Consider the following 27,691-nt stretch of genomic DNA (forward strand, 5'->3'; position numbering starts at 1 on the left):
CGTTACTGTTGACCGATTTGCCGTGCGTTTTTATGTTTTCATGCCTTTTCTAAAATGTTGTTGTCTGCTGATCATATTACCTCTAAAAGATTGCCAATACACTTTTGATTAAAAAATCGGTTTTATTTACTTACTTACCACATAGTCAATTAAAATGCAGCGCCATTTTTGTTTTATCTCTTGTGAATCATGTATATTAAACGTTTAAATACTTTTATTTTTTCTACAAATTTTGAAATATAGTGAATGAAAATGTAACTTTCAGTCTACGGTGCACTTTTATCACACTAAAATGTCAAAACATTGGTTTCTCCAAACAGGATGTATCAAATAGTGGTTTTTCTTATTTGTAACCGCAGCTTCCAAGAACCACACGTCTTAACCTACATGGCCTGGGTGTTTTTATTTACTACACGTATACATATAATGTAGAAAACGAAAGTGTTTTGGCATTCTGGAAAATACGAGTGATGTTATTCATTAAGAAAGATTGTTTATTCGACCTTAACATTTTGACCTTCGTTCTCATCAATCAAATTTTGTGGTCAGCAAGTGACATACATAAATTAATAGACGTATATAAATATCACTCTCGACGATTTTGATAATATATTGGATCGCTCCTTGGCTGAACCGTTTCCTTCATGTAAGTGAAACATTTTACTTAACGAAATAATCGCTCACTCATGTTATACGATGTTTCTTGATAGCATTTTAACTGTAAACAAGCCGTAGTTGTGTGAGAAGCTGTATAACATATCACCAAACTTTTAACAGAAACATTGACATACGACGTTGTACACGTGAGTAGTTATATGTTGTACTGTATGACGGTTTACACGTGAGTAGGTATATATTGTACATTATGACGGTTTACACGTGAGAAGATATATGTTGTACTGTATGACAGTTTACACGAGAGTAGGTATATGTTGTACATTATGACGGTTTACACGTAAGTAGGTATATGTTGTACTGTATGACGGTTTACATGTGAGTGGGTATAGGTTGTACTGTATGACGGTTTACACGTGAGAAGGTATATGTTGTACTGTATGACGGTTTACACGTGAGTAAGTATATGTTGTACTGTATGACAGTTTACACGTGAGTAGGTATATATTATACTGTATGACGGTTTACACGAGAGTAGGTATATATTTTACTGTATGACGGTTAACACGAGAGCATAGATATATTTTATACTGTATGACGGTTTACACGTGAGTAGCTTTATGTTATACTGAATGACGATTCACACGAAAGTAGGTATATTCTTTACTGTTTGACGGTTTACACGTGAGTAGGTATATGTTGTACTGTATGACGGCTTACACGTGAGTAGCTTTATGTTATACTGAATGACGTTTCACACGAAAGTAGGTATATTTTTTACTGTTTGACGGTTTACACGTGATTAGGTTTATGTTGTACTGTATGACGGCTTACACGTGAGTAGCTTTATGTTATACTGAATGACGATTCACACGAAAGTAGGTATATGCTGTACTGTTTGACGGTTTACACGTGAGTAGGTATATGTTTATGTTGTACTGTATGACGGTTTACTCGTGAGCAGTTATATGTTGTACTGTATGACAGTTTACCCGTGAGTAGGTATATGTTGTACATTATGACAGTTAACACGTGAGTAGGTATATGTTGTACTGTATCACGAAAGTAGGTATATGTTTTACTGTATGACAGTTTACACGTGAGTAGGGATATGTTGTACATTATGACGGTTAACACGTGAGTAGGTATATGTTGTACTTTATGACGGTTTACTCGTGAGTAGTTATATGTTGTACTGTATGAAGGTATATGTTGTACTGTATGACGGTTTACTCGTGAGCAGTTATATGTTGTACTGTATGACAGTTTACACTTGAGTAGGTATATGTTGTACATTATGACGGTTTACACGTAAGTAGGTATATGTTGTACTGTATGACGGTTTGCACGTGTATGACGGTTTACACGTGAGTAGGTATATGTTTATGTTGTACTGTATGACGGTTTACTCGTGAGCAGTTATATGTTGTACTGTATGACAGTTTACAAGTGAGTAGGTATATGTTGTACATTATGACGGCTAACACGTGAGTAGGTATATGTTGTACTGTATGACGGCTTACACGTGTGTAGCTTTATGTTATAATGACTGACGATTCACACGAAAGTAGGTATATGTTTTACTGTTTGACGGTATACACGTGAGTAGGTATATGTTGTACTGTATCACGAAAGTAGGTATATGTTTTACTGTATGACAGTTTACACGTGAGTAGGTATATGTTGTACAGTATGACGGTTAACACGTGAGTAGGTATATGTTGTACTGTATCACGAAAGTAGGTATATGTTTTACTGTATGACAGTTTACACGTGAGTAGGGATATGTTGTACATTATGACGGTTAACACGTGAGTAGGTATATGTTGTACTGTATGACGGTTTACTCGTGAGTAGTTATATGTTGTACTGTATGACAGTTTACACGTGAGTAGGTATATGTTGTACATTATGACGGTTAACACGTGAGTAGGTATATGTTGTACTGTATGACGGTTTACACGAAAGTAGGTATATGTTTTACTGTATGACAGTTTACACAAGAGTAGGTATATGTTGTAATGTATGACGGTTTACATGTGAGTAGCTATATGTTGTACTGTATGACAGTTTACATGTGAGTAATAATATGTTGTACTGTATGACGGTTTAAACGTGAGTAGCTTAATGTTATACTGAATGACGATTTACACGAGAGTAGGTATATGTTGTACTGTATGACTCTTTACACGAGAGTAGGTATATGTTGTAAGGTATGACGGTTTACACGTCAGTACAGATATTTTGTACTGTATGACGGTTGACATGTGAGTATGTATATGTTGTACTGTATGACAGTTTACACGTGAGTAGCTATATGTTATAATGTTTGACGGTTTACACGCGAGTAATAATATGTTGCACTGTATGACGATTTACACGTGAGTAGGTATATGTTGTATTGTTTGACGGTTTACAGGTGAGTAGGTATATGTTGTATTGTTTGACGGTTTACAGGTGAGTAGGTATATGTTGTATTGTTTGACGGTTTACAGGTGAGTAGGTATGTGTTTTACTGTATGACGGTTTACAGGTGAGTAGGTATATGTTGTGCTGTATGACGGTTTACATGTGAGTAGGTATATGTTGTAACGTATGACGGTTTAGACGTGAGTAGGTATATGTTGTACTGTATGACGGTTTGCACGTGAGTAGGTATATGTTGTAATGTATGACGGTTTACATGTGAGTATGTATATGTTGTACTGTATAACAGTTTACACGTGAGTAGCTATAGGTTATAATGTTTGACGGTTTACACGCGAGTAATAATATGTTGCACTGTATGACGGTTTACACGAGTGTAGGTATATGTTGTATTGTATGACGGTTTACACGTGAGTAGGTATATGTTGTACTGTATGACAGTTTACACGTGAGTAGTTATATGTTGTTCTGTATAACGTTTTACACGTGAGTAGTGATATGTTGTACAGTATGACGGTTTACACGTGAGTAATGATATGTTGTACTGTATGACGGTTTACACGTGAGTATGTATATGTTTACTGTATGACGGTTTACACGTGAGTAGGTATAGGTTTTACTGTATAACGTTTTACAAGTGAGTAGTGATATATTGTACTGTATGACTGTTTACAAGTTAGTAGGTATATCTTGTATTGTATGACGGTTTACACGTGAGTCGGTATATGTTATACTGTATGACTATTTACACGTGAGTAGTTATAGGTTGTACTGTATGACGGTTTACACGTGAGTAGTTATATGTGTACTGTATGACGGTTAACACGTGAGTAGGCAATGTTGTACTGTATGACGGTTTACACGTGAATAGGTATATGTTTTACTGTTAAACAGTTTGCACGTGAGTTGGTATATGTTGTACTGTATGACAGTTTACAAGTGAGTAAGTATTTGTTTTGCTGTTAAACAGTTTACACGTGAGTAGTAATATGTTGTACAGTATGACGGTTTACACGTGAGTAGGTATATGTTTTACTGTATGACAGTTTACACATGAGTAGGTATATGTTTTACTGTATGACAGTTTACTCGTGAGTAGGTATATGTTGTACTGTATGACTGTTTACACGTGAGTAGTTATATGTTGTACTGTATGACAGTTTACACATGAGTAGGTATATGTTTTACTGTATGACAGTTTACTCGTGAGTAGGTATATGTTGTACTGTATGACTGTCTACACGTCAGTAGGTATATGTTTACTGTATGACGGTTTACACGTGAGTAGGTATATGTTGTACTGTATGACTATTTACACGAGAGTAGATATATGTTGTACTGTATGACGGTTTACATGTCAGTACTGATATTTTGTACTGTATGACGGTTTACACGTGAGTAGGTATATGTTGTACTGTATGACAGTTTACACGTGAGTAGGTATATGTTTAACTGTATGACGGTTTACACGTGAGTAGGTATATGTTTTACTGTATGACAGTTTACTCGTGAGTAGGTATACGTGTAATGTATGACAGTTTACACGTGAGTAGTTATATGTTGTACTGTATAATGTTTTACACGTGAGTAGTGATATGTTGTACTGTATGACGGTTTACACGAGAGTAGCCATATGTTGTACTGTATGACGGTTTACACGTGCGTAGCAATATGTTGTTCTGTATGACGGTTTGGAGAGATGACCTGAGGTAGCCATAGTTTATAGATTGGAGAGGTGACCTTAGTTAGCCGGAGTGTATAGATTGGAGAGGTGACCCGAGGTAGCCACAGTTTATAAATTGGAGGGTGATCTGAGGGAGCCATAGTTTATAGATTGGAGGGTGAACTTAGGTAGCCCCAGTTTATTGATTGGAGAGGTGACCTGAGGTAGCCACAGTTTATAAATTGGAGGGTGATCTGAGAGAGCCAAAGTTTATAGATTGGAGGTTGAACTGAGGTAGCCCCAGTTTATAGATTGGAGAGGTGACCTGAGGTAGCCACAGTTTATAGATTGGAAGGGTGACCTGAGGTAGCCACAGTTTATAGATTGGAGGGTGATCTGAGAGAGCCAAAGTTTATAGATTGGAGGTTGAACTGAGGTAGCCCCAGTTTTTAGATTTGAGAGGTGACCTGAGGTAGCCACAGTTTATAGATTGGAGGGTGACATGAGGTAGCCACAGTTTATAGATTGGAGGGTGACCTGAGGTAGCCACAGTTTATATATTGGAGAAGTGACCAGAGGTAGCCACAGTTTACAGATTGGAGAGGTGACCTGAGGTAGCCCCAGTTTATAGATTGGAGGGTGACCTGAGGTAGCCACAGTACATATACAATGTCAGTCTACCTCAGGCTGTAGTTGAGATTAACGAAATTCTTTCAGTGGTGCTTAGTGCACCAGAAAACAAAATATTCAAGTTTTATCTCGACGCCAAATACAGGAGACAAATATATTATATGATGTTTCTTTTATTTATTTATTTATTTATTTTTTTGTGATACCAGATCAACATGGTTTTCCCCTCTCGAGTAAGATGTTACGCCATGCTGTATACGTCACTGATCCTAATGGCCATCCTGTGTCCGGTCTGTCCGGCGTCCGTCCCAGAGAAGGTCCGAAGTAGAGAGAAACGAGCCATCCCGCTCGTATATGTTGGGGCCGTTGTTGGGCAGCAAGTCTTCAAGTAAATCTTATAATCTTACTAGAGCTATCTTATGTGCTTTAAAATGCGTTCACTTGCAAAAACTTGTTCTATAATGAAAACATGGCATCGGTGTGATAAGTACCAGCCATAGTTGATTTCATTTGAAATGCAACAGTAAGTAAGAATTTTTTTCTGTAATACTTATTAGTTCGGAAATGTTATGTATCGAAGTTATTCTTTATGCACAAACAATGCAAAGTCTTCATCGAGTATGGAAAGGGTGAGTAGGAGGTTTTGGAAATCTACCTAGTTGATGATCTTTATTTCGGTTTATTTAACTAGTACTTTAAAGACTGATCCTTAGTGTATATATCAGAGAAATTTGGAGTAGAAATGACATCGCTGAAAGTATTTGATGAATCAAGTAACTTTTTACAATGTGTATTTTCTGTACTATTTACCCTTGTACTAATAGTGTGACACCTGAAGGGATGTCACAGATGGAATGAAGTGTACAGGACAATAACTCTGTTTCTACCACAATACGCTGTGTTATACACCACACGTGGTATATGACCTTCCTTAGTTTTAATTGGTCGAGAAGATGAACCTGGACCGGACGACTTTTTTCACGCGCTTTTTGCCGCGTGCTGTTTTGTTTACGTCGTCTGCTGTTAACATCCGGCAAATGTTGGTCACTTTTGTGAGGTTATGCGATGGGAAAAGGGGGTTATTAAGGCAATACCAAAAGAAGATGATGCTTACAGATTTGATCGTCAGTTTCAGGCAAAATTGCTCAGACGCCAGGTTAACTTAACTTCACGAAGTTGTTGCAAAAACATTAATTTTGAAAATTATTAAATTTATAAAAAAGAAGTGGGTCAGATCAATACGCCAGCCTTGTCAACAAAATGTGTGTATGCTTTTTAAATCAGGAAATATTCCAGCTGTTTCCGACTGAGACTGTGGTAGAAACAGATCACACGACTCTGGTTGTTGAGTATGGTATTTATTTCACTCTCGTTAGTTAATTTTCAAAAGTTACAGAAAGACACTCGCTAAAGCTCGTGTCTTTTGTAACTTTTGAAAATTAACTAACTCGAGTGAAATAAATACCATAATCAAAAACCACTCGTTGTGTAACCTCTATTTAAACACGGCTAAAACAGCTATTCAACATGACATTGAAGAAATTGTTCGAGTGTTTTAACATATTTGACCCCTGTGACCTTGAATAAGGGCCAAGGGCATTTCCTTTTGCAAAATTTCGGACCATGGCCAGGTGAGCTAGAAAGAGTACCGCAGGGCGGTACAATATATACGCCCGTCGAATGCCATATAGTGTTATATACTATATCTTGCATTAAAATAAGATTTGCATCACCTTAAGAGTGGCTAACTAGCATGCTATAAATCTCACCTTTCACTACAAAGTCAATGTTCGATTTTCTTTAATTTTCTAATAGTTTGAGGAAAACAAGTAATCAAAAGATTAGTCTCCAACTCATGAAACACAACTTGTTATCATGATTATAAAGCCTACCAAGTTTAAAGAAATCGATAGAAAACTGTAGAAGGAGAGCTCCGGACAAGATTCAAGTACTAGAAATAAACAAAGGCCAATAACCTTTACAAAAAAAGTCGAATCAATTTATTTTTTCTCGAAGAAACATAACTATATATCATGACTATAACGATTTCCAAGTTTCAAAGAAATCGGTCGAAAAAAGTAGGAGAAAAATACCGGACAAAAATCAAATATTGAAATGAACAAAGGGCAATAACTTTTGCAATGATAATCGAATCAAAATTCATTTTGTGCAAACACAACAACATATCATGATTATAAAGTCTACTAAGTTTCAAAGAAATCGGTCAAAATGTAGGAGGAGATCGCCAGACAAAAATCAAACACTGAAATAAACAAAGGACAATAAATTTTGCAAAAATAGTCAAATCAAAATTCTTTTAAGGGAAACACAACTTCATATCATGATTATAATGTTTACCATGTTTCAAAGAGATCGGTCGAAAAATGTAGGAGGAGAATGCGGACAAACAAAAAGTTTACGCCGAACGGTCGGACGACGCCATACCATAACGCTCCCGTCAAATTTGACGGGCGTATAAAAATGGGATCAGCGGACAGTTTCTTATGATCATTGCTACAGATCTGTATTACCAGGGTTGGAACAGATGACTGTGATGTCATATGCATGACATTTTGAAACCTTGGATGTTATGTCCCTATTTAACTATGTAAGAATTAGTGTCTGTTGCTAAGCTGAAGTTTGGATAGGATTTCTGTTGTTCATTATGATACCAGAGTGAGTATTTATGGTAACTATGACGTTATATGATAACAAGATCAAATGTGATAGTACATGTATGTTGCACTTAATTACATGCACAGAGACTCAAAGTACCATATTCAACACAAGAATTATGGGACTTTCATTTTCAAACTTACTTCCCTTTGTTACTTGTTTGAGAGGAAAATTGATACAATGTATTGAACAGTGCTAGGCTGCATATTTTTCATAATATAAAATTTGTATTTGGTTCGAGATTTCAGTTTGCGAAAAAAAATAATGTTGAACGTATGCTGAATTGTGACTGAGTATTTTGGTTAGCATGAAAGTGATGTTTAATTTTAAGAAATGTTTTAGGAGAAAAAATCTTATCTGTGAGGGTCAATTTTTAGGTTAAAAATTAAAAAAAAATCTGCATTTTTTTTTTTTATGTGTGTTATCCTTGATTTTCACAATTTAAGTCTTAAAGACGAGAACACTTTTTTACACAATTTTCACTTAAGTATTACAATTGCAATTGTCATGTACTAGTTTATAAATTATTTTTATATATATAAATGTTCATGCATGCAAGTATCTTCATGGCTCGGTAAAAGCACTCGTCCGTTCGTCCTGAGGTGCAGATTTTGCTGACAGACGAGAGATTTTATTGTCACCTAGTCTGCCGGACGAGTAGATTTTATGTACTTGGGTTACGATATATATGATTTCATAAAGTTAATTTATGTTTCTTATTCACTTGAGTAAATTATACAATAAGTCACATCTAATTAATTGAGACTGTAGGTGTTTTATGATAATATTTAAGATATGAGGTACACGTACATGGTAATCTTCCGTCCTGTTACTTTGTTCTCTCATGTTACTACAAGTTATGTCCTGTTACTGATAGTAAAAATTGAAATAAAAAAAATGTGTTTCTTTTGAATTGCTATTAACTTTTCAAATATTGAAATATTGAAATAGTAGTTACATATAACATTGATACTTTTTGGTTTGTTGTTGAGTTGTCAAGAAAAAACAAATCAAAAATATGAAATGCGAACATTCTGGTCTCAGCCTAGCTGTTAATTAAATAGTAACTATGAAATTGTATATATACTTTTGAAACAATAATATGTGAAATCAATTAGAATATTGATATTTTATCACAAGAATAAGTTAATCTATTTTTTTTTTTTTATCTTTGTTTAATAAACTGTTTTTTTTAATGGTAACAGGATGGAACTTTTGTAAATATGTGTGGTATTTTTTGGTTATACCTTCCAAAACAACAATTTTTAGGAAATCACACTTTAAATGTTTATTAAAATTCATTTGATGCGTTTATACTGTAAATGGAGAAAAAAAATGCAGGAACAGCACCTTTGTTTTGAGTTTTCCTTTTCCAAAAAATGTGGCAGTTTCTGATAATGAGTCATTTACAGTCATATGATATAGACGATATGTTATTCATATGACTATAACACACCTTTATACCAAATTTCAGTTTGATATTTGAGAAAATTGACCGAGTTATCGTGAGGTATTTAAGTTTTATGAGTACACGTATGAAGCTCTCGTCGTGTCACATGTCTACATGTACGTACATTAATGTAGGACTTCGATCGTATAGCTGAACACGGCCAGCCCTGATCATATTGCTGTATTAACATTGTTTCACTGACATGATCAATTACGTTTTAAACTAGATGTTGCCCCTAAAAGATCAGTTTATGCATAGTCTATGACAAAATAACACAAGAAAAGTTTATTGAATTAATATTTAATATAAAATCCATTACTATCTCGCAAAAGATTGATGAGTCGTATAGAACACGTGCAGAGACATATTGGTCAGACGCGGGGTGTTTTACAAAAAAGATTGAAAAACATCAATTGCAAATCAATGAAATACATGATCAAGTTTCAAACTTGTGAAGTTCCCGATCGAATTCAGGGTTTAGGTACTTTATACCATTCAACAGTCGCAATACTATGTGAAATTAGCAAAGTGACCGTCATTTCTCCATATGAGTATTGTCTGGCGACGCTTTCTAACTGTACACACCTGCCACGCCGCAGATCGTAAAATTCAATTCATCATTACTCGGGCAATTTTTCAAATATCAAATTGAAATTTGGTAGAAAGGTGTATTATAGCCATATTAACAACATATCTTCTGATGTCGTTTAATTTATTCGGTATTTTTATAGATTTTGTCTGGCGACGCTTGTTGTCACTTGAAGACGCTTGATGTCACTTGAAGACGCTTGTTGTCGGTTTAAGACGCTTTTAAGGAGTACCGGGGAAATCGGATCTTCTGGAAAATTCCATGAAACCCCAGAAATACACCCCATTTTCATAACCCTCTTGGGGCCGTTCTGTGAAAGATATCGAAAAACCAAATATACCGTTTTCTTCAGAATAACTTAGACTACTTATGTTTGGAGTTTTGTTTCTTCGCTTGAAGGGTGAAATATTCAGAAACTAGTGGTCAAAATGCCGATTTTGGCGTGTTTGACCCCAAATATCTCCATAACTAGATTTTCCCCAGATATAACAGATATACAAGGAGGTAGATCGCACTGAGTGCCTGAGAAACATGGAAAGTTTCAGCAAAAAACTGTATTTTATGCATGTATTTTATGCTTTTCCTTCATTTGCAGTTTCAAAGGTGTGTGTCTTATAGTTTACTTATGCTACTATGATCAGATTTACAATGATTATATTATGTATCAAAATACCTGTTATCTGTATATATTGAGCTGATTGACTAAGTATTCATGTGGAAGCACAAAAGTAGGCCCGTTAATCATCATGGTTGGTTTTGTGTCGGCTATGTATTGTAAACAGAATGCAGCTGAAGCTATATTTTGTACTTCATTTACATACATGTATTGTTCTTACTGTGTTCCTTTTCTTAAATTCTTCTCCAGACCAGAGATTGTTTGTGAAAAAAGTTAATATGAGCCATATAGTCTCCTGTATTGTTTAGTTGTATGAAATAGGATTTATGCAATGGACGGTATTGTTAAAGTGTGTGATGTGAACTTGAAACGATGCTACACATTGGTTCCGTACATGGTTTGTGTATAGAGCAAAACTTTCATAAAAGTAATTTAAAACGTACAAGGATAATATAAGGACCAATGATACACAAATTGGGATAATGAAATTCCCGACATTAAGTACACATTTTCAATATTCCAACATCGATGAAAAAAAGTTCGAGTTTGGCAATACTCAATTGTAAATATGTTAGTATTTGTTGAAGGGTTCTGTGTAGCCGAGCCTGTTATGGCACTTTACCCTCTCTTTCTCCCTCTCGTTAACAGCACACATCCATATAGTATCTTTTTTGAATATATAAACAACTAGCCGTAGCTAAATACTCTCGGTTTAATATGCCTGGTAATATTTCACCGTTTTGTTCCGTATTCATTTTTATTATATACAAAACTAATGTCACCCTACCACAATTGGCATACTACCCAAATTCGTACACGGTCAGAAAATGGTTCGAATAGTACTTTAAAATTTAATTTGAGCATTTTACTTTTGACAACAAAGGAGATATTCATCAGCATTTCCAGCGAATAGTTTTGTTTCCAGGAACAATTTAAGAGTACACGATGTCTTCAAAGTAAACATAATTATCAGAAAACCAGTAAAAACGGCGTACGTCGACGACATTTTGTAGTATTTTGAAGGGGTTTTCTTGTACTTATAACCGGATAATATAAAAGTGTATTTATACAATTGTAGTTCATTATAGTATTTATAAAAGCAATACATTTTGTTGCAATCGGCACATCAATTAGTAGAATAAAACACAAGATTCATAGCTTATGATATGGTGTACCAATTTGGGGTACTAATCACGGCCGAAAAACGGACGAAATCTCACTGCGAGTTTAGCGTTCTATTTTCAAAATCAAACAAGGGAGAATTAAAACTTTGCTTAAAATAAACCACTTAGGTAGTCTTTGTCAAGAATCAAGAAACATTCCAGATACAAGATCTGAATTTTTGAATATCTCTGAAAAACTGTCAAAATTGTACCAATTGTGGTAGCGTGACGTTATGCTCACCAAAATATACCGCAAAGAGAAGTACATACACACAGATAGATAATGCTTTATGCGTTGATCTTTTTTCCAGCTACCTGGTAGCGGCTTTCGGAGCAGCTGCTGTGGCCGCGGCAGGAGTCACACTAGCAGACAGAATCCGTACCCGTAGGTATCACTGCGCGATATAAACTCAACATAATCATCGAATTATGGGTTGTTCAAATCGCCTTTTGTCTGTCTTCCGTCTTTTTTTTACCGTAACCAACTCTTGTTATCGCTGCTTCCAAAGAAGAATGTGTTCGACCTTTTTTTCTCAAATTCTATTGTTGGTTTCACTTGTAAACTTAGAAACAAATCGACAGACCTAGTGTGATATTTCATAAATTTCTTAAGTATGTTTAACTTGGTACTTTATTGTGCGTAATAAATGAAGAGTGTTATCGATATTCTTAGTTTCGCAAAATTATTTTGTTTTGGTAGACGGATAAACGGTAACGGATACATGGTTTTAACATAACTTGGTCTGGAGCATGCTTTGGTCAAGGGGGCTCAACTTTTCGAAAGTTGAGTCTGTGCAACTTTCCAAAGGACAGAGGGTGCCTGTTTAGGGGGGAAACACTTTGGAACTTCTTCAATACATTTAAAGGAATTACAATTGTTGGTTTGAAACCCTTTTTGGGCAAAAGGGTGTGACCCAATTGACCCAATATAGAAAGATAAGGATAATGCCTATTCCATTTACCTAATTTGGTTTGACTCCCGGGATCAAAGCACTTTTTTCATAAAAGTTAAAGGGCCATTCATAAAGTAGTAGTTAAGAAGATAGGTGGGCAATGTAGACGGGAATCTATAAGGCAGGTGGTTATTATAGATAGGTGGTCTTCATGGCATGTGGTTATTATAAATAGGTGGTCTTCATGGCATGTGGTTATTATAAATAGGTGGTCTTTATGGTGGTGGTCATTATAGATAGGTGGTCTTTATGGCAGGTGGTTATTATAGATAGGTGGTCTTTATTCCTGGTGGTTATTATAAATATGTGGTCTTTATAGATAGTTGGTCTTTATAGCACGTGGTTATTATAGATAGGTGGTCTTTGTGGCAGGTGGTTATTATAGATATGTGGTCTTTATGGCAGGTGGTTATTATAAATAGGTGGTCTTTATGGCATGTGGTTATTATAAATAGGTGGTCTTTATTCCTGGTGGTTATTATAAATATGTGGTCTTTATAGATAGGTGGTCTTTATGGCAGGTGGTTATTATAGATAGGTGGTCTTAATGGCAGGTGGTTATTATAAATAGGTGGTCTTTATGGCAGGTGGTTATTATAAATAGGTGGTCTTTATTCCTGGTGGTTATTATAAATATGTGGTCTTTATAGATAGGTGGTCTTTATGGCACGTGGTTATTATAGATAGGTGGTCTTNATTATAGATAGGTGGTCTTTATTCCTGGTGGTTATAATAAATAGCAGGTCTTTATAGATAGGTGGTCTTTATGGCAGGTTGTTATTATAAATATGTGGTCATTATAGATAGGTGGTCTTTATGGCCGGTGGTTATTATAGATATGTGGTCTTTATGGCAGGTGGTTATTATAGATAGGTGGTCTTTATGGTGGTGGTTATTATAAATAGCAGGTCTTTATAGATAGGTGGTCTTTATGGCAGATGGATATTATAGATAGTTGGTATTTATGACAGGTGGTTATTATAGATAGGTGGTCTTTATTCCTGGTGGTTATAATAAATAGCAGGTCTTTATAGATAGGTGGTCTTTATGGCAGGTTGTTATTATAAATATGTGGTCATTATAGATAGGTGGTCTTTATGGCCGGTGGTTATTATAGATATGTGGTCTTTATGGCAGGTGGTTATTATAGATAGGTGGTCTTTATGGTGGTGGTTATTATAAATAGCAGGTCTTTATAGATAGGTGGTCTTTATGGCAGATGGATATTATAGATAGTTGGTATTTATGACAGGTGGTTATTATAGATAGGTGGTCTTTATTCCTGGTGGTTATAATAAATAGCAGGTCTTTATAGATAGGTGGTCTTTATGGCAGGTTGTTATTATAAATATGTGGTCATTATAGATAGGTGGTCTTTATGGCCGGTGGTTATTATAGATATGTGGTCTTTATGGCAGGTGGTTATTATAGATAGGTGGTCTTTATGGTGGTGGTTATTATAAATAGCAGGTCTTTATAGATAGGTGGTCTTTATGGCAGATGGATATTATAGATAGTTGGTATTTATGACAGGTGGTTATTATAGATAGGTGGTCTTTATTCCTGGTGGTTATAATAAATAGCAGGTCTTTATAGATAGGTGGTCTTTATGGCAGGTTGTTATTATAAATATGTGGTCATTATAGATAGGTGGTCTTTATGGCCGGTGGTTATTATAGATATGTGGTCTTTATGGCAGGTGGTTATTATAGATAGGTGGTCTTTATGGTGGTGGTTATTATAAATAGCAGGTCTTTATAGATAGGTGGTCTTTATGGCAGATGGATATTATAGATAGTTGGTATTTATGACAGGTGGTTATTATAGATAGGTGGTCTTTATTCCTGGTGGTTATAATAAATAGCAGGTCTTTATAGATAGGTGGTCTTTATGGCAGGTTGTTATTATAAATATGTGGTCATTATAGATAGGTGGTCTTTATGGCCGGTGGTTATTATAGATATGTGGTCTTTATGGCAGGTGGTTATTATAGATAGGTGGTCTTTATGGTGGTGGTTATTATAAATAGCAGGTCTTTATAGATAGGTGGTCTTTATGGCAGATGGATATTATAGATAGTTGGTATTTATGACAGGTGGTTATTATAGATAGGTGGTCTTTATTCCTGGTGGTTATAATAAATAGCAGGTCTTTATAGATAGGTGGTCTTTATGGCAGGTTGTTATTATAAATATGTGGTCATTATAGATAGGTGGTCTTTATGGCCGGTGGTTATTATAGATATGTGGTCTTTATGGCAGGTGGTTATTATAGATAGGTGGTCTTTATGGTGGTGGTTATTATAAATAGCAGGTCTTTATAGATAGGTGGTCTTTATGGCAGATGGATATTATAGATAGTTGGTATTTATGACAGGTGGTTATTATAGATAGGTGGTCTTTATTCCTGGTGGTTATAATAAATAGCAGGTCTTTATAGATAGGTGGTCTTTATGGCAGGTTGTTATTATAAATATGTGGTCATTATAGATAGGTGGTCTTTATGGCCGGTGGTTATTATAGATATGTGGTCTTTATGGCAGGTGGTTATTATAGATAGGTGGTCTTTATGGTGGTGGTTATTATAAATAGCAGGTCTTTATAGATAGGTGGTCTTTATGGCAGATGGATATTATAGATAGTTGGTATTTATGACAGGTGGTTATTATAGATAGGTGGTCTTTATTCCTGGTGGTTATAATAAATAGCAGGTCTTTATAGATAGGTGGTCTTTATGGCAGGTTGTTATTATAAATATGTGGTCATTATAGATAGGTGGTCTTTATGGCCGGTGGTTATTATAGATATGTGGTCTTTATGGCAGGTGGTTATTATAGATAGGTGGTCTTTATGGTGGTGGTTATTATAAATAGCAGGTCTTTATAGATAGGTGGTCTTTATGGCAGATGGATATTATAGATAGTTGGTATTTATGACAGGTGGTTATTATAGATAGGTGGTCTTTATTCCTGGTGGTTATAATAAATAGCAGGTCTTTATAGATAGGTGGTCTTTATGGCAGGTTGTTATTATAAATATGTGGTCATTATAGATAGGTGGTCTTTATGGCCGGTGGTTATTATAGATATGTGGTCTTTATGGCAGGTGGTTATTATAGATAGGTGGTCTTTATGGTGGTGGTTATTATAAATAGCAGGTCTTTATAGATAGGTGGTCTTTATGGCAGATGGATATTATAGATAGTTGGTATTTATGACAGGTGGTTATTATAGATAGGTGGTCTTTATTCCTGGTGGTTATAATAAATAGCAGGTCTTTATAGATAGGTGGTCTTTATGGCAGGTTGTTATTATAAATATGTGGTCATTATAGATAGGTGGTCTTTATGGCCGGTGGTTATTATAGATATGTGGTCTTTATGGCAGGTGGTTATTATAGATAGGTGGTCTTTATGGTGGTGGTTATTATAAATAGCAGGTCTTTATAGATAGGTGGTCTTTATGGCAGATGGATATTATAGATAGTTGGTATTTATGACAGGTGGTTATTATAGATAGGTGGTCTTTATTCCTGGTGGTTATAATAAATAGCAGGTCTTTATAGATAGGTGGTCTTTATGGCAGGTTGTTATTATAAATATGTGGTCATTATAGATAGGTGGTCTTTATGGCCGGTGGTTATTATAGATATGTGGTCTTTATGGCAGGTGGTTATTATAGATAGGTGGTCTTTATGGTGGTGGTTATTATAAATAGCAGGTCTTTATAGATAGGTGGTCTTTATGGCAGATGGATATTATAGATAGTTGGTATTTATGACAGGTGGTTATTATAGATAGGTGGTCTTTATTCCTGGTGGTTATAATAAATAGCAGGTCTTTATAGATAGGTGGTCTTTATGGCAGGTTGTTATTATAAATATGTGGTCATTATAGATAGGTGGTCTTTATGGCCGGTGGTTATTATAGATATGTGGTCTTTATGGCAGGTGGTTATTATAGATAGGTGGTCTTTATGGTGGTGGTTATTATAAATAGCAGGTCTTTATAGATAGGTGGTCTTTATGGCAGATGGATATTATAGATAGTTGGTATTTATGACAGGTGGTTATTATAGATAGGTGGTCTTTATTCCTGGTGGTTATAATAAATAGCAGGTCTTTATAGATAGGTGGTCTTTATGGCAGGTTGTTATTATAAATATGTGGTCATTATAGATAGGTGGTCTTTATGGCCGGTGGTTATTATAGATATGTGGTCTTTATGGCAGGTGGTTATTATAGATAGGTGGTCTTTATGGTGGTGGTTATTATAAATAGCAGGTCTTTATAGATAGGTGGTCTTTATGGCAGATGGATATTATAGATAGTTGGTATTTATGACAGGTGGTTATTATAGATAGGTGGTCTTTATTCCTGGTGGTTATAATAAATAGCAGGTCTTTATAGATAGGTGGTCTTTATGGCAGGTAGTTTTTAAAGATAGGTGGTCTTTATTCCTTGTGGTTATTATAAATAGGTGGTCTTTATAGATAGGTGGTCTTTATTGCACGTGGTTATTATAGATAGTTGGTATTTATGGCAGGTGGTTATTATAGATAGGTGGTCTTAATGGCAGGTGGTTATTATAAATAGGTGGTTATTATAGATAGGTCTTTTTGGCTGCTGGTAATTATAGATAGGTGGTCATTATAGATAGGTCTTAATGGCAGTTGATTATTATAGATTTGCGGTTTTGAAGACAGTTGATTATTATAATTATAAATAGGTAGTCTTTTTGGCTTGCGGTCATTATAGATACTAGTGGTGGCTCAAAACAAGAGTAACTAAAGTTCATGGCGAGATATTTCAGTTATGTTTGTAAACTGTTATTTTATTTGATCATTTATTACATGTTTAATTAAGGTATATTTATAAAACAATAAATTTCATTTCTACAGGAAATCAGAACCGTGACAACCATTCGTGTAGAGGCAATAGAGGGTGGTGTCGGAGCACCTGTTTCAGCCACGAACGGGAGTACAGGGGTGGAAACCTAGGCGTTTGTGGGAGGAACAAGTGTTGTACTCCCAGATAGAGCGAAGATCCGGAATGTTTTTAAACCGTTTTGTTAATTGTTTGTACATCAGAACATCAACAGAACATATCTGATGCATAAATATTGGCATATGAAATATCCGTCAATAGTTAAAATATGATATTTAAATAAGTTAAATGTAGTCTGTGATTGGGTGACTAAGTTCAATACTTTCATAGTTATAATAATCGGAATTGACCGTACTGTACAACTATTTAGTTATATAACTCTTACAGCCCTGAACAGATGTACCTATGTTTATGAGCTACACATTAAAATATACACTAATCGTATGGTGTTTTGTTGTCTACACGCAGACTAGGTTAAATGTTTTTACCTGGCTTCGTTAGCTACTTTGCAAAACCTTGTAACGATGATTTTAAAGAGATTATATAATTATATCTTCATCTTCCTATATAAACCGTCCTCCGTCAATACTGATGAACACGGAATTCTGGTCTGTAATGAGTTGTTATGTACAGTGAGTTTTTATCATATTTTTGTAATTTGCTATAGGATAAAAACAAGTTAAAAGCAGTGAGTGAGTGTTAGTTATGTTATAGGTTTTGTATATGTTTGATTATGTTATATGTAGTGCATGTCCTGAATTCTGCTAGTGTTTCTGATTGGATGATTGTTTTGGGTAGGAGATTCCACTGTGTTATGGTGTATGGAAAGAATGAGTGTCTGTATGTGTCTTTGGATGTGTAGATATGTCTGTAACTACTTAATCCTTTTTGTATATGGGGTTTACGTTGGCGTGTTTCCAGTCACTGGGTTATGTTACTATATTGAGTGATGTTTGGAATATATTTGTTAGTATTGGTGCTGTAATGTCCTTAAGTTTTTTCGGTATTCTGCCGTGTATATGGTTTGGGCCTGTTCCTTTGTGTGGTTTAATGTAATTGAGTAGTTTGTCGACTCCTTGGCATGTTATGTGTATATTCCTTAGTCAGGTATTGTTGTGTTTTGTTCTGGTGTGAAGGCTTCTTGGAACTGTTCATTTAGTATGTTTGCCTTTGTTTCTGGTTCTGTTGTGAGGTACCCGTTTTTACATAGTACTATGATGTCTGTGTTTTTTTGGGTTTTTTTTTTGTGTTTTTGATGAACGAGAAGAGTTTTTTAGGGTTGTAATTGTTCCTTGTGTTGGGGTCTTCAGATTCGCCTATTGGTAGGTCTGTAATCATCTTCTCAATGTATTGTAGGTATGCATTGTGGGTTTGTTTTGTACTTTAGCTTTAACTGTTTTGAATGTGTGGATAAGTTTGTGGTTTGTCCTTGATTTGTGGTGGAGGCGTTTAGACTTGTTTGAGAGGCGGCGAAGTGAGTTGTTCATCCGGAGTAGTCTCTGTCTGTATGTTAGTGATTTTATTGGATTTTTTTCTGTATATTTATAATCTACATTATACCACATTATACCGCGTATGAAATTGATATTTCTCTCAAACGCAATGGACTTACTTATCCTACATTTCACTTACATATATATACATAATATAAAGTTAACAAATCTCGTTCATTTTACTGCATGTGTCCCGTGTACACAAGTTTTTAAGTATCTTGCATAAATATGGACGTATCCCGTTAGGGAAGTATTTAAAACGTATCCATGAAACCTTTCTCATGCTCAAGCAAAGATTTTGTCCTCAAGTCAAATTTCTACTTCCCGTTTTAAAATTGATAAAAAGATCCTATTTTGTCGATGATTTAATAAAAACAACATTGAAGAGACTAAAAAGCCGGAAACTGTTTTCAATGTTTACATTCGACCTTTTGGTCGTTTGGTATGATTTAAGCCAGTTACAAGAAAGAAGGTTTGAGCACAGAATCAATGCTTGAGCATGAGAACGGTTTCATGAATACGGGCCCCTGTTTTTTTCAAGTTTAATTAACCCGAATCTTTTATGGAATCAACTCATCTGGTCTCAGGGCGAGTCTCATCCTCAGTTTATACAAAATTGTGTCCCCATTGATGCTCTCGATAATATATAGATTACATCCCTCCATTCGCACGGAAGAAGAAGGATTTTAATCATTTATCTATATTTCCACTATTGGGGATTCGTACTCTGCCCACAACGCCACACCCTCTTTTTATAATAAATTATGCCTCTAGCTTTCGAAACAACGTTCAATAGCACATGCAGATATGCATTATACACTTTAAACATCGTATTTGGTTTTACAAAAATCATTGCTTAACACATTGTTATCAAAAAATAAGATTAAGGATGCTTTTTCATTTACGGTGTACAAAAAAAATCCCTGGGAATGATCGAGTTTTGACAGTGTATTCAGCAGATTACCTTGATGTGACCTTGAAAATGATATTTGTCATCAATGCGTATTAAACATTTGGAAGAAACCATATATTGTCGACAATATGATATACAATGTATATCTTATACCATTCAGACAGATTAGGCAGGATTTATTTATGATTACTTAACCAAACCCCACCCTCACCCAACCCTACCATCAAAGACCAATCCATTCAAAAAGGTAAAAAGAACACCTATGTTATCGCGAAGGTACAATAGATACGGAGGGTATTCTGAGTCGGCGTTACATCTCGTTCCATATGAGCTCGATGGGCGCAAGGTCATGTAATACTGCAGGTCATGACAACACATCAACATCATGCAGGGTCAGGAAATAAGTGATAACGCGCGAAAAGTGGGGTTTATCGTAGTCATGTCGCAGCGTAATGTGAAGCTGCACGAACGGGATGACGTCGGCTTGCAGGATCTCGGCGCGGTCGCATGCACCGGTCAATTCCCATCAATGACCACTGTTCAAAGATCAAATGATCAAAGACCAATATGCTGTTATGCCGCCCCATACAATCGTAATACCTCCGCCAAGGGGGCGACGTTCCACGACACAATTGTCTTTGAAATCCTCTCTAACACGACGGTACACTCCGGAGCGGCTGTCACTACTGTCCAAGTGGAACAGGGACTCGTCTGAGAACAAGATACACGCGCAACCCCTTCTAGTAAAGTGGAGATGTCTCCTGCACAAGACGGGCAAGACGATGACGTCATTGCAGGACAGTTCACACTGTCGATTTCTCCCAGTTCTTGGACTGATTCTCCGTAATTCAGGAATGCTTCTCGCCGTCAAAACTGTACTACCCGGATGCAATTGGTCTAACGTAATAACGTCACAAGCGAACGTCCTCGTCTGGGGCGGTCCCCAGGGTTATAAGACTGCTGGAAACGTCTCCATAAGGCATGCATATATAGTATCCCGATGCACACCAAAGCGTATAGCGACAGTATTTTGGGAGACACCACAGGGACAAGTCACAGACTAACTATATTATTTTGTGTCTATGCATATAGAGGTTGGGTTAGTCTGAACCTTGTCCCTGAGGGCATCATTAGTCAGAATCTTCACTCACTCTATGTCTATGCATAGCTTATAAAACACGTTCACAAAAATAACAAAGTTGGTAAGGAATGTCAAAACTTCCTTACTATCACCGAAAAATGCGAAATTCGGCACGTGCACAAGGACAGAGGAATACACGTGCAAAAACACCTTCACCCGTGTAGGTTGTTTAGGAATGTAATAATGTTGCCTGTGTAAAGAATCATATTTAAAATTATATTATAACTTTTAAATAAGCTTTTTTATTCCGTGACGTAATATACAAAAACAAAACGAATTCCGGAAAAGTTGTCCTCCTTTGGGAAAGTGCTCAAAATAATGAAAAACAGGGATGAGCGAGTTTCTTAAACTGCGACAGGTGTTTCTTGGGTTAAAAAAGTTTGTATTCCCATCTTCGTCTATGTAGATAAGACACCATCTAACATATATTTTTGAATTGTTTTATCCTCAAATTGGCCCTAGAAGTTTTATCTATTATGTAAACACAAACAAATGATGCTGAAATACAACAACAAAAAATGTGGGATTGTTGCGTCACAAAAATAAAATGTCAAGCAACAAATATAAAGTTTTGTAAATCGCAAATATATAACAATAAATACGGGAAAATTCATCGTTGAGGATAGCCTCATTTGTTTGAAATGCAGGAAGACGGCAGCACAAAGTAAGGATCGCATTTCAAGATGTGTATTTTGTAAGAAAGCAGTTAACGGCATGACGCAGGCAGTAGTAATGAAAACTAAATCCTATCAAAACTTGTTGGTAATGATTATATGATCTTGTGTTACATACAGCATATCATTCGTTATAAATTCAAAGAAATATCGCGAAATAAGCATTTTGTTGAGTCTTTATCGTGAAACGCATGAATCATTAGCCATGGCCTTGAGTTCGGATGTTTACAATAATCTATTCTTAGACACAGGTAGTTATTATAGATAGGTGGTTTTATGGTGGGTGGTTATTATAGATAGGTGGTCTTTATGGCAGGTGGTTATGATAGATAGCTGGTCTTTATGGTGGTGGTTATTATAGATAGGTGGTCTTTATGGCAAGTGGTTATTATAGATAGGTGGTCTTTATGGCATGTGGTTACTATAGATATGTGGTCTTTATGGTAGGTGGTTAATATAGATAGGTGGTCTTTATGGCCGGTGGGTGTTATATATAGGTGGTCTTTATGGCCGGTGGTTGTTATGTATAGGTGGTCTTTATGGCCGGTGGTTGTTATATATAGGTGGTCTTTATGGCCGGTGGTTGTTATGTATAGGTGGTCTTTATGGCCGGTGGTTGTTATATATAGGTGGTTTTTATGGCCAGTGGTCTTTATGGCCGGTGGTTGTTATTGATAGGTGGTCTTTATGGTAGTGGTTATAATAGATAGGTGGTCTTTATGGCCGGCGGTTATTATAGATAGGTGGTCTTTATGGCCAGTGGTCTTTATGGCCGGTGGTTGTTATAGATCGGTGGTCTTTATGGCCGGTAGTTGTTATATATAGGTGGTCTTTATGGCCGGTGGTTGTTATAGATAAGTGTTCTTTATGGCCGGTGGTTGTTATTGATAGGTGGTCTTTATGGTGGTGGTTATAATAGATCGATGGTCTTTATGGCCGGCGGTTATTATAGATAGGTGGTCTTTATGGCCGGTAGTTATAATAGATAGGCGGTCTTTATGACAGGTGGTCATTAAAGATAGGTGGTCTATATGGCAGGTGGTCATTACAGATAGTTGGTCTTTATGGTGGTGGTCATTACAGATAGGCAGTCTTTATGGCCGATGGTTATTTTAGATAGTTGGTCTTTATGGTGGTGATTATAATAGATAGATGGTCTTGATGGTGTTGGTTATTATAGATAGGTGGGATTTATGGTGGTGGTTATTATAGATAGGCGGGATTTATGGTGGTGGTTATTATAGATAGGTGGGCTTTATGGTGGTGGTTGTTATAGATAGGTGGTCTTTATGGCCGGTGGTTGTTATAGATAGGTGGTCTTTATGATGGTGGTCATTAAAGATAGATGGTCTTTATGGTTGTGGTTATTATAGATAGATGGACTTTATGGTGGTGGTTTTTATAGATAGGTTGTCTTTATGGTGGTGGTTATTATAGATAGGTGGTCTTTATGGTGGTGGTCATTACAGACAGGTGGTCTTTATGGTGGTGGTTATTATAGATAGGTGGTCTTTATGGTGGGGGTTGTTATAGATAGATGGTCTTTATGGCAGGAGGTTATTATAGATAGGTGGTCTTTATAGCCGGTGGTCATTACAGACAGGTGGTCTTTATGGTGGTGGTTATTATAGATAGGTGGTCTTTATGGTGATGGTCATTATAGATAGGTGGTCTTTATGGCCGGGGGTTGTTATAGATAGGTGGTCTTTATGGTGGTGGTCATTACAGACAGGTGGTCTTTATGGTGGTGGTTATTATAGATAGGTGGTCTTTATGGTGGTGGTTACTATAGATAGGTGGTCTTTATGACAGGTAGTTATTATAGATAGATGGTCTTTATGGTGGTGGTCATTATAGATAGGGTGGTTATTATAGATGGGTGGTCTTTATGGCCGGGAGGTATTATAGTTAGGTGGGCTTTATGGTGGTGGGTATTATAGATAGGTGTTCTTTATGGGGATGGTCATTATAGAAAGGGGGTCTTTATGGCCGGGAGGTATTATAGTTAGGTGGGCTTTATGGCCGGTGGGTATAACAGATAGGTGGTCTTTAGGCCGGTGGTTTTTATAGATAGGTGGTCGTTATGGTGGTGGTTTTTATAGATAGGTGGTCTTTATGGCCGGTGGTTATAACAGATAGGTGGTCTTTATCGCCGATGGTTATTATAAATAGGTGGTCTTTATGGCCGGCGGTTATTATAGATAGGTGGTCTTTATGGCCGGTGGTTTTTATAGATAGGTGGTCTTAATGGTGGTGGTTATTATAGATAGGTGGTCTTTATGACAGTTGGTTATTATAAATAGGTGGTCTTTATGGTGGTGGTTATTATAGATAGGTGGTCTTTATGGTGGTGGTTACTATAGATAGGTGGTCTTTATGACAGGTAGTTATTATAGTTAGGTGGTCTTTATGGCCGGGGGTTATTATAGATAGGTGGTCTTTATGGCCGGGGGTTATTATAGATAGGTGGTCTTTATGGCCGGTGGTTATTATTGACAGGTGGTCTTTATGGCCGGTGTTCATTACAGACAGGTGGTCTTCATGGCAGGTAGGTATTATAGATAGGTGGTCTTTACGAAAGGTGGTTATTATAGATAGGTGGTCTTTATGACCGGTGGTTATTATAGATAGGTGGTCTTTCTGGCCTGTGGTTATTATTGACAGGTGGTCTTTATGGCCAGTGGTCATTACAGACAGGTGGTCGTTATGGCAGGTAGTAATTATAGATAGGTGGTCTTTATGGCCGGTGGTTGTTATAGATAGGTAGTCTTAATGGACGTTGTTTTTTCCTTGAGAATGTATCAAACATTTATTGAACCAGCCCTAGGGCCCCGGGGGTTGGGACCCCCGAGGTTCCTATCAATGCGTATAACTGTATTTTCAATCAGTAAGAAATTATCACAGATAGTACATGCGTTTAAAATACAGATTTATCAGTTGACTTATTTGTTTTAAGTAATATCAGAACAATTAACACTATATAAATCAATTCAACTACGTTACTCATTCTTTATCGGCCATAGCCGTAGATTGGAATACAAACTTTTTTAACCCAAGAAACACCTGTCGCAGTTTAAGAAACTCGCTCACCCCTGTTTTTCATTATTTTGAGCACTTTCCCAAAGGAGGACCACTTTTTCCGTAATACGATTTATTTTTGCATATAACATCACTGAATAAAAAAGTTTATTCAAAAGTTGGTCCTCATTTGTTAAGTAAGGGAAACCCCATCACTTTCTTAGATATAGTGAATATGGCTATATTTACAGTATCATATTAACAATACCTAATATATCAGCAGTTCAAAAATTCATATTCAATTGGTTTTATATCTATTCTATGCATTTTCGCTGCTAGAAATTATTTACTCATTAATATTTTTTTCCGTTTTCAAAAATGCCGACTTAGGGAAATACGGGCAGATTTCCGCCATGGCTATTTTAGAAATACTGTTACATAACACTTGGAACAACCGGCCTATTTTTTTTACAATATCAAGTCAGTATTTTTCAAGATAAAGCGCTAGCAATCTTTAACTCTCAAATTCAAAATGGCAACCTGGCGGCCATCTTTGTATTCCGACCAGTCCAATTATTCAATATTGATATCGCAACATCTTAATCTTATGATTCCTAAGATAATGTTGTTTGGAGGTTTTAACATATTTGACACTGGGACATTGAACTAGTCCAAGGCCCTTGATAAAAGGAAACAGATCATGACTATGATCATGAATCTGGGTCTAAGGAACTAAAGAAGAAGATTCATAAACAGTTTGACCCCTTATTGTCCATAACTGGAGTAGCAGGGGCAAGCTAAGAACTATGTGGCCCTTGGCCTTTTTCTTTCTCGTCTTATAAGCTATGGAAAGTAATTAACTAAATCCGTGTTAACAGGTATTATTTTTCGGCAGAACTATTTTATGACAAAATTGAGATTCTTTTGGAACCCTTTCCCTGTGATTTATGACGCACTTGGTGGCGCCCGGTAGGAACACCTTATTCCATTGATCAGTGAATCGATTCACTGTATGTGAAAAAATATTAGCGAGTAAGATTTGCACGGTAGGGCCGCTTGGGATCGTTTTGGATTCCATTGAGCCTTTGACTCATACAGGATTCGTATTACAACATAATTTCTAAACATTTTCTTCAGGTTTGGTAAGTATGGATTATGAAAAAATCTTTTTTCGCAACCAGTAAGAGTTTCCATGTAACGTTTCGATGACTAGTACACTGTAAGCGTATGTACAATAGTTGTTATATATGTACCGAAATGACTCGATTCAGCTACGCATTGTTTGAACCTTGGTCATAGATGTGCGAGAGTCTATGAGTCCCCTCATCTCGATTTCGGCTTATCCAGATGGCGTCCTTTATCTGCCGCTTTAAGAGATTGCTCTCTTAGTCCAATACTTTGGAGTTATCCCAGTCAATCACATGTTTTTTCTGTGTGGCATGATCTGTGATTTTCGATTTATTTATCTGGGACTCCAACAGCTTCCTGGAGAATTTCTTACCTTCTTGGGTTTCCGTATCTTTCCTGTGTTCACCAAGGCGGACCCCAAATCGCCTTCCAGTCTCTCCAATATACGATGCGTCGCAGTTTTTGCATTTTTGCATTTTTATATACGCACGTTTTCTTTAGGTGTTTTACCCTTAGGGTGTACTAGGATATTACGAAGCGTCTTGTGGAGCTTCATGGTTGTTGCTATGCCATGACCGCGATATATCTTCTGGATGGTTTCGGGTACCCTTTATATACGGGATGACCACTTGACCTTTGATTTTGTGCTTATCCTTGATTGGCCTTTTCTTGTTTTTCTCCTTCCTTCGACACTGTTGTTGTACCCGTTTTAGGGCCCATTCCGGATATGCACATATTCTCATTGCCCTAGCGATGTGATTCTGCTCTTGTGGTTTGTCCTGTTGTTCTGTGACTAGTGTATCAATGGACATCGATTTTGTGGACAACTCGTACACATTTTATACCTTTGTGTGCATATACGCTTCACTGGTCATTTGTCTGATGAAGGTGACAGTGTACATATCGTACTAGTCATCGAAACGTCACATAGAAACTCTTATTGGTCGTGTAAAAAGATCTTTTCATAAAAAATGAAAGCTTGGTTTCAGTTACGAACCGAATAGCCCTTTAATCTTTTAATTTAGAACCCACATCTCCAAATGGCGCCGGCCTACACGCCTCGTGTGTTTACTCCCCTCTTTATACATTAAAATATCAAATGGCTTGATTTCTTGTGCTCTCCAGCTCTAATAATGATTACATGATCTCTAGATGACACAAGAATATCACCGAATCCACATGTGTATGATACTCCGCTCGATACATGTATCTGAGTAGGCGGGGACATACACTTACATACTATGAAAACTTGTAATACACACATTTGCGAGTTATCTCCCGTTAAACGACCAACGTGGTTTTCACTAATTAAATCGTAAAATGTGTGCTTTCAAAAAGAAAGAGGTGGAGTTATTAAATTCTTTGATATCCAGTCGTCTCATCATTATGCTTCAGCACACAGCTATTTCAGACTTATAACCACATACATCAAAATTCTTCTGTTTATTGTTTTAAAAAATATTTCTTGTTAAGGTGGCTCCACACTTTCGCAATCAACCAGCAAAATTCGTTGAAACTTTCATATAATGGTTATGCAACTATGTAGAGTTAATTTTATGAAAATCTAAACATTCCGATAGTTTGGAGACTTTTTTGGAAAAAATACCAAATAATTGAATTTTCGCCACTTTTAATATTTTCCGTTTCTTTGTGTGTGTG

The 27,691-nt window shown here is 36.3% G+C and overlaps 1 protein-coding gene across 1 annotated transcript; it reads left to right on the forward strand.

Moving 5' to 3' along the window:
• The first annotated feature begins 534 nt into the window (after positions 1–534).
• Positions 535–18,106, forward strand: LOC110453717 (big defensin-like). The gene is made up of 4 exons (XM_021502801.1): positions 535–646; positions 5,545–5,723; positions 12,141–12,214; positions 17,680–18,106. Exons 2-4 carry the CDS (start codon positions 5,551–5,553, stop codon positions 17,814–17,816), a joined length of 384 nt encoding a protein of 127 aa, XP_021358476.1. The 5' UTR covers positions 535–646; positions 5,545–5,550; the 3' UTR covers positions 17,817–18,106.
• Positions 18,107–27,691: the final 9,585 nt, after the last annotated feature.

Source organism: Mizuhopecten yessoensis, unplaced genomic scaffold (assembly GCF_002113885.1).
Source record: "Mizuhopecten yessoensis strain PY_sf001 unplaced genomic scaffold, ASM211388v2 scaffold7491, whole genome shotgun sequence".
NCBI classification, from domain to species: Eukaryota; Metazoa; Mollusca; class Bivalvia; order Pectinida; family Pectinidae; genus Mizuhopecten; species Mizuhopecten yessoensis.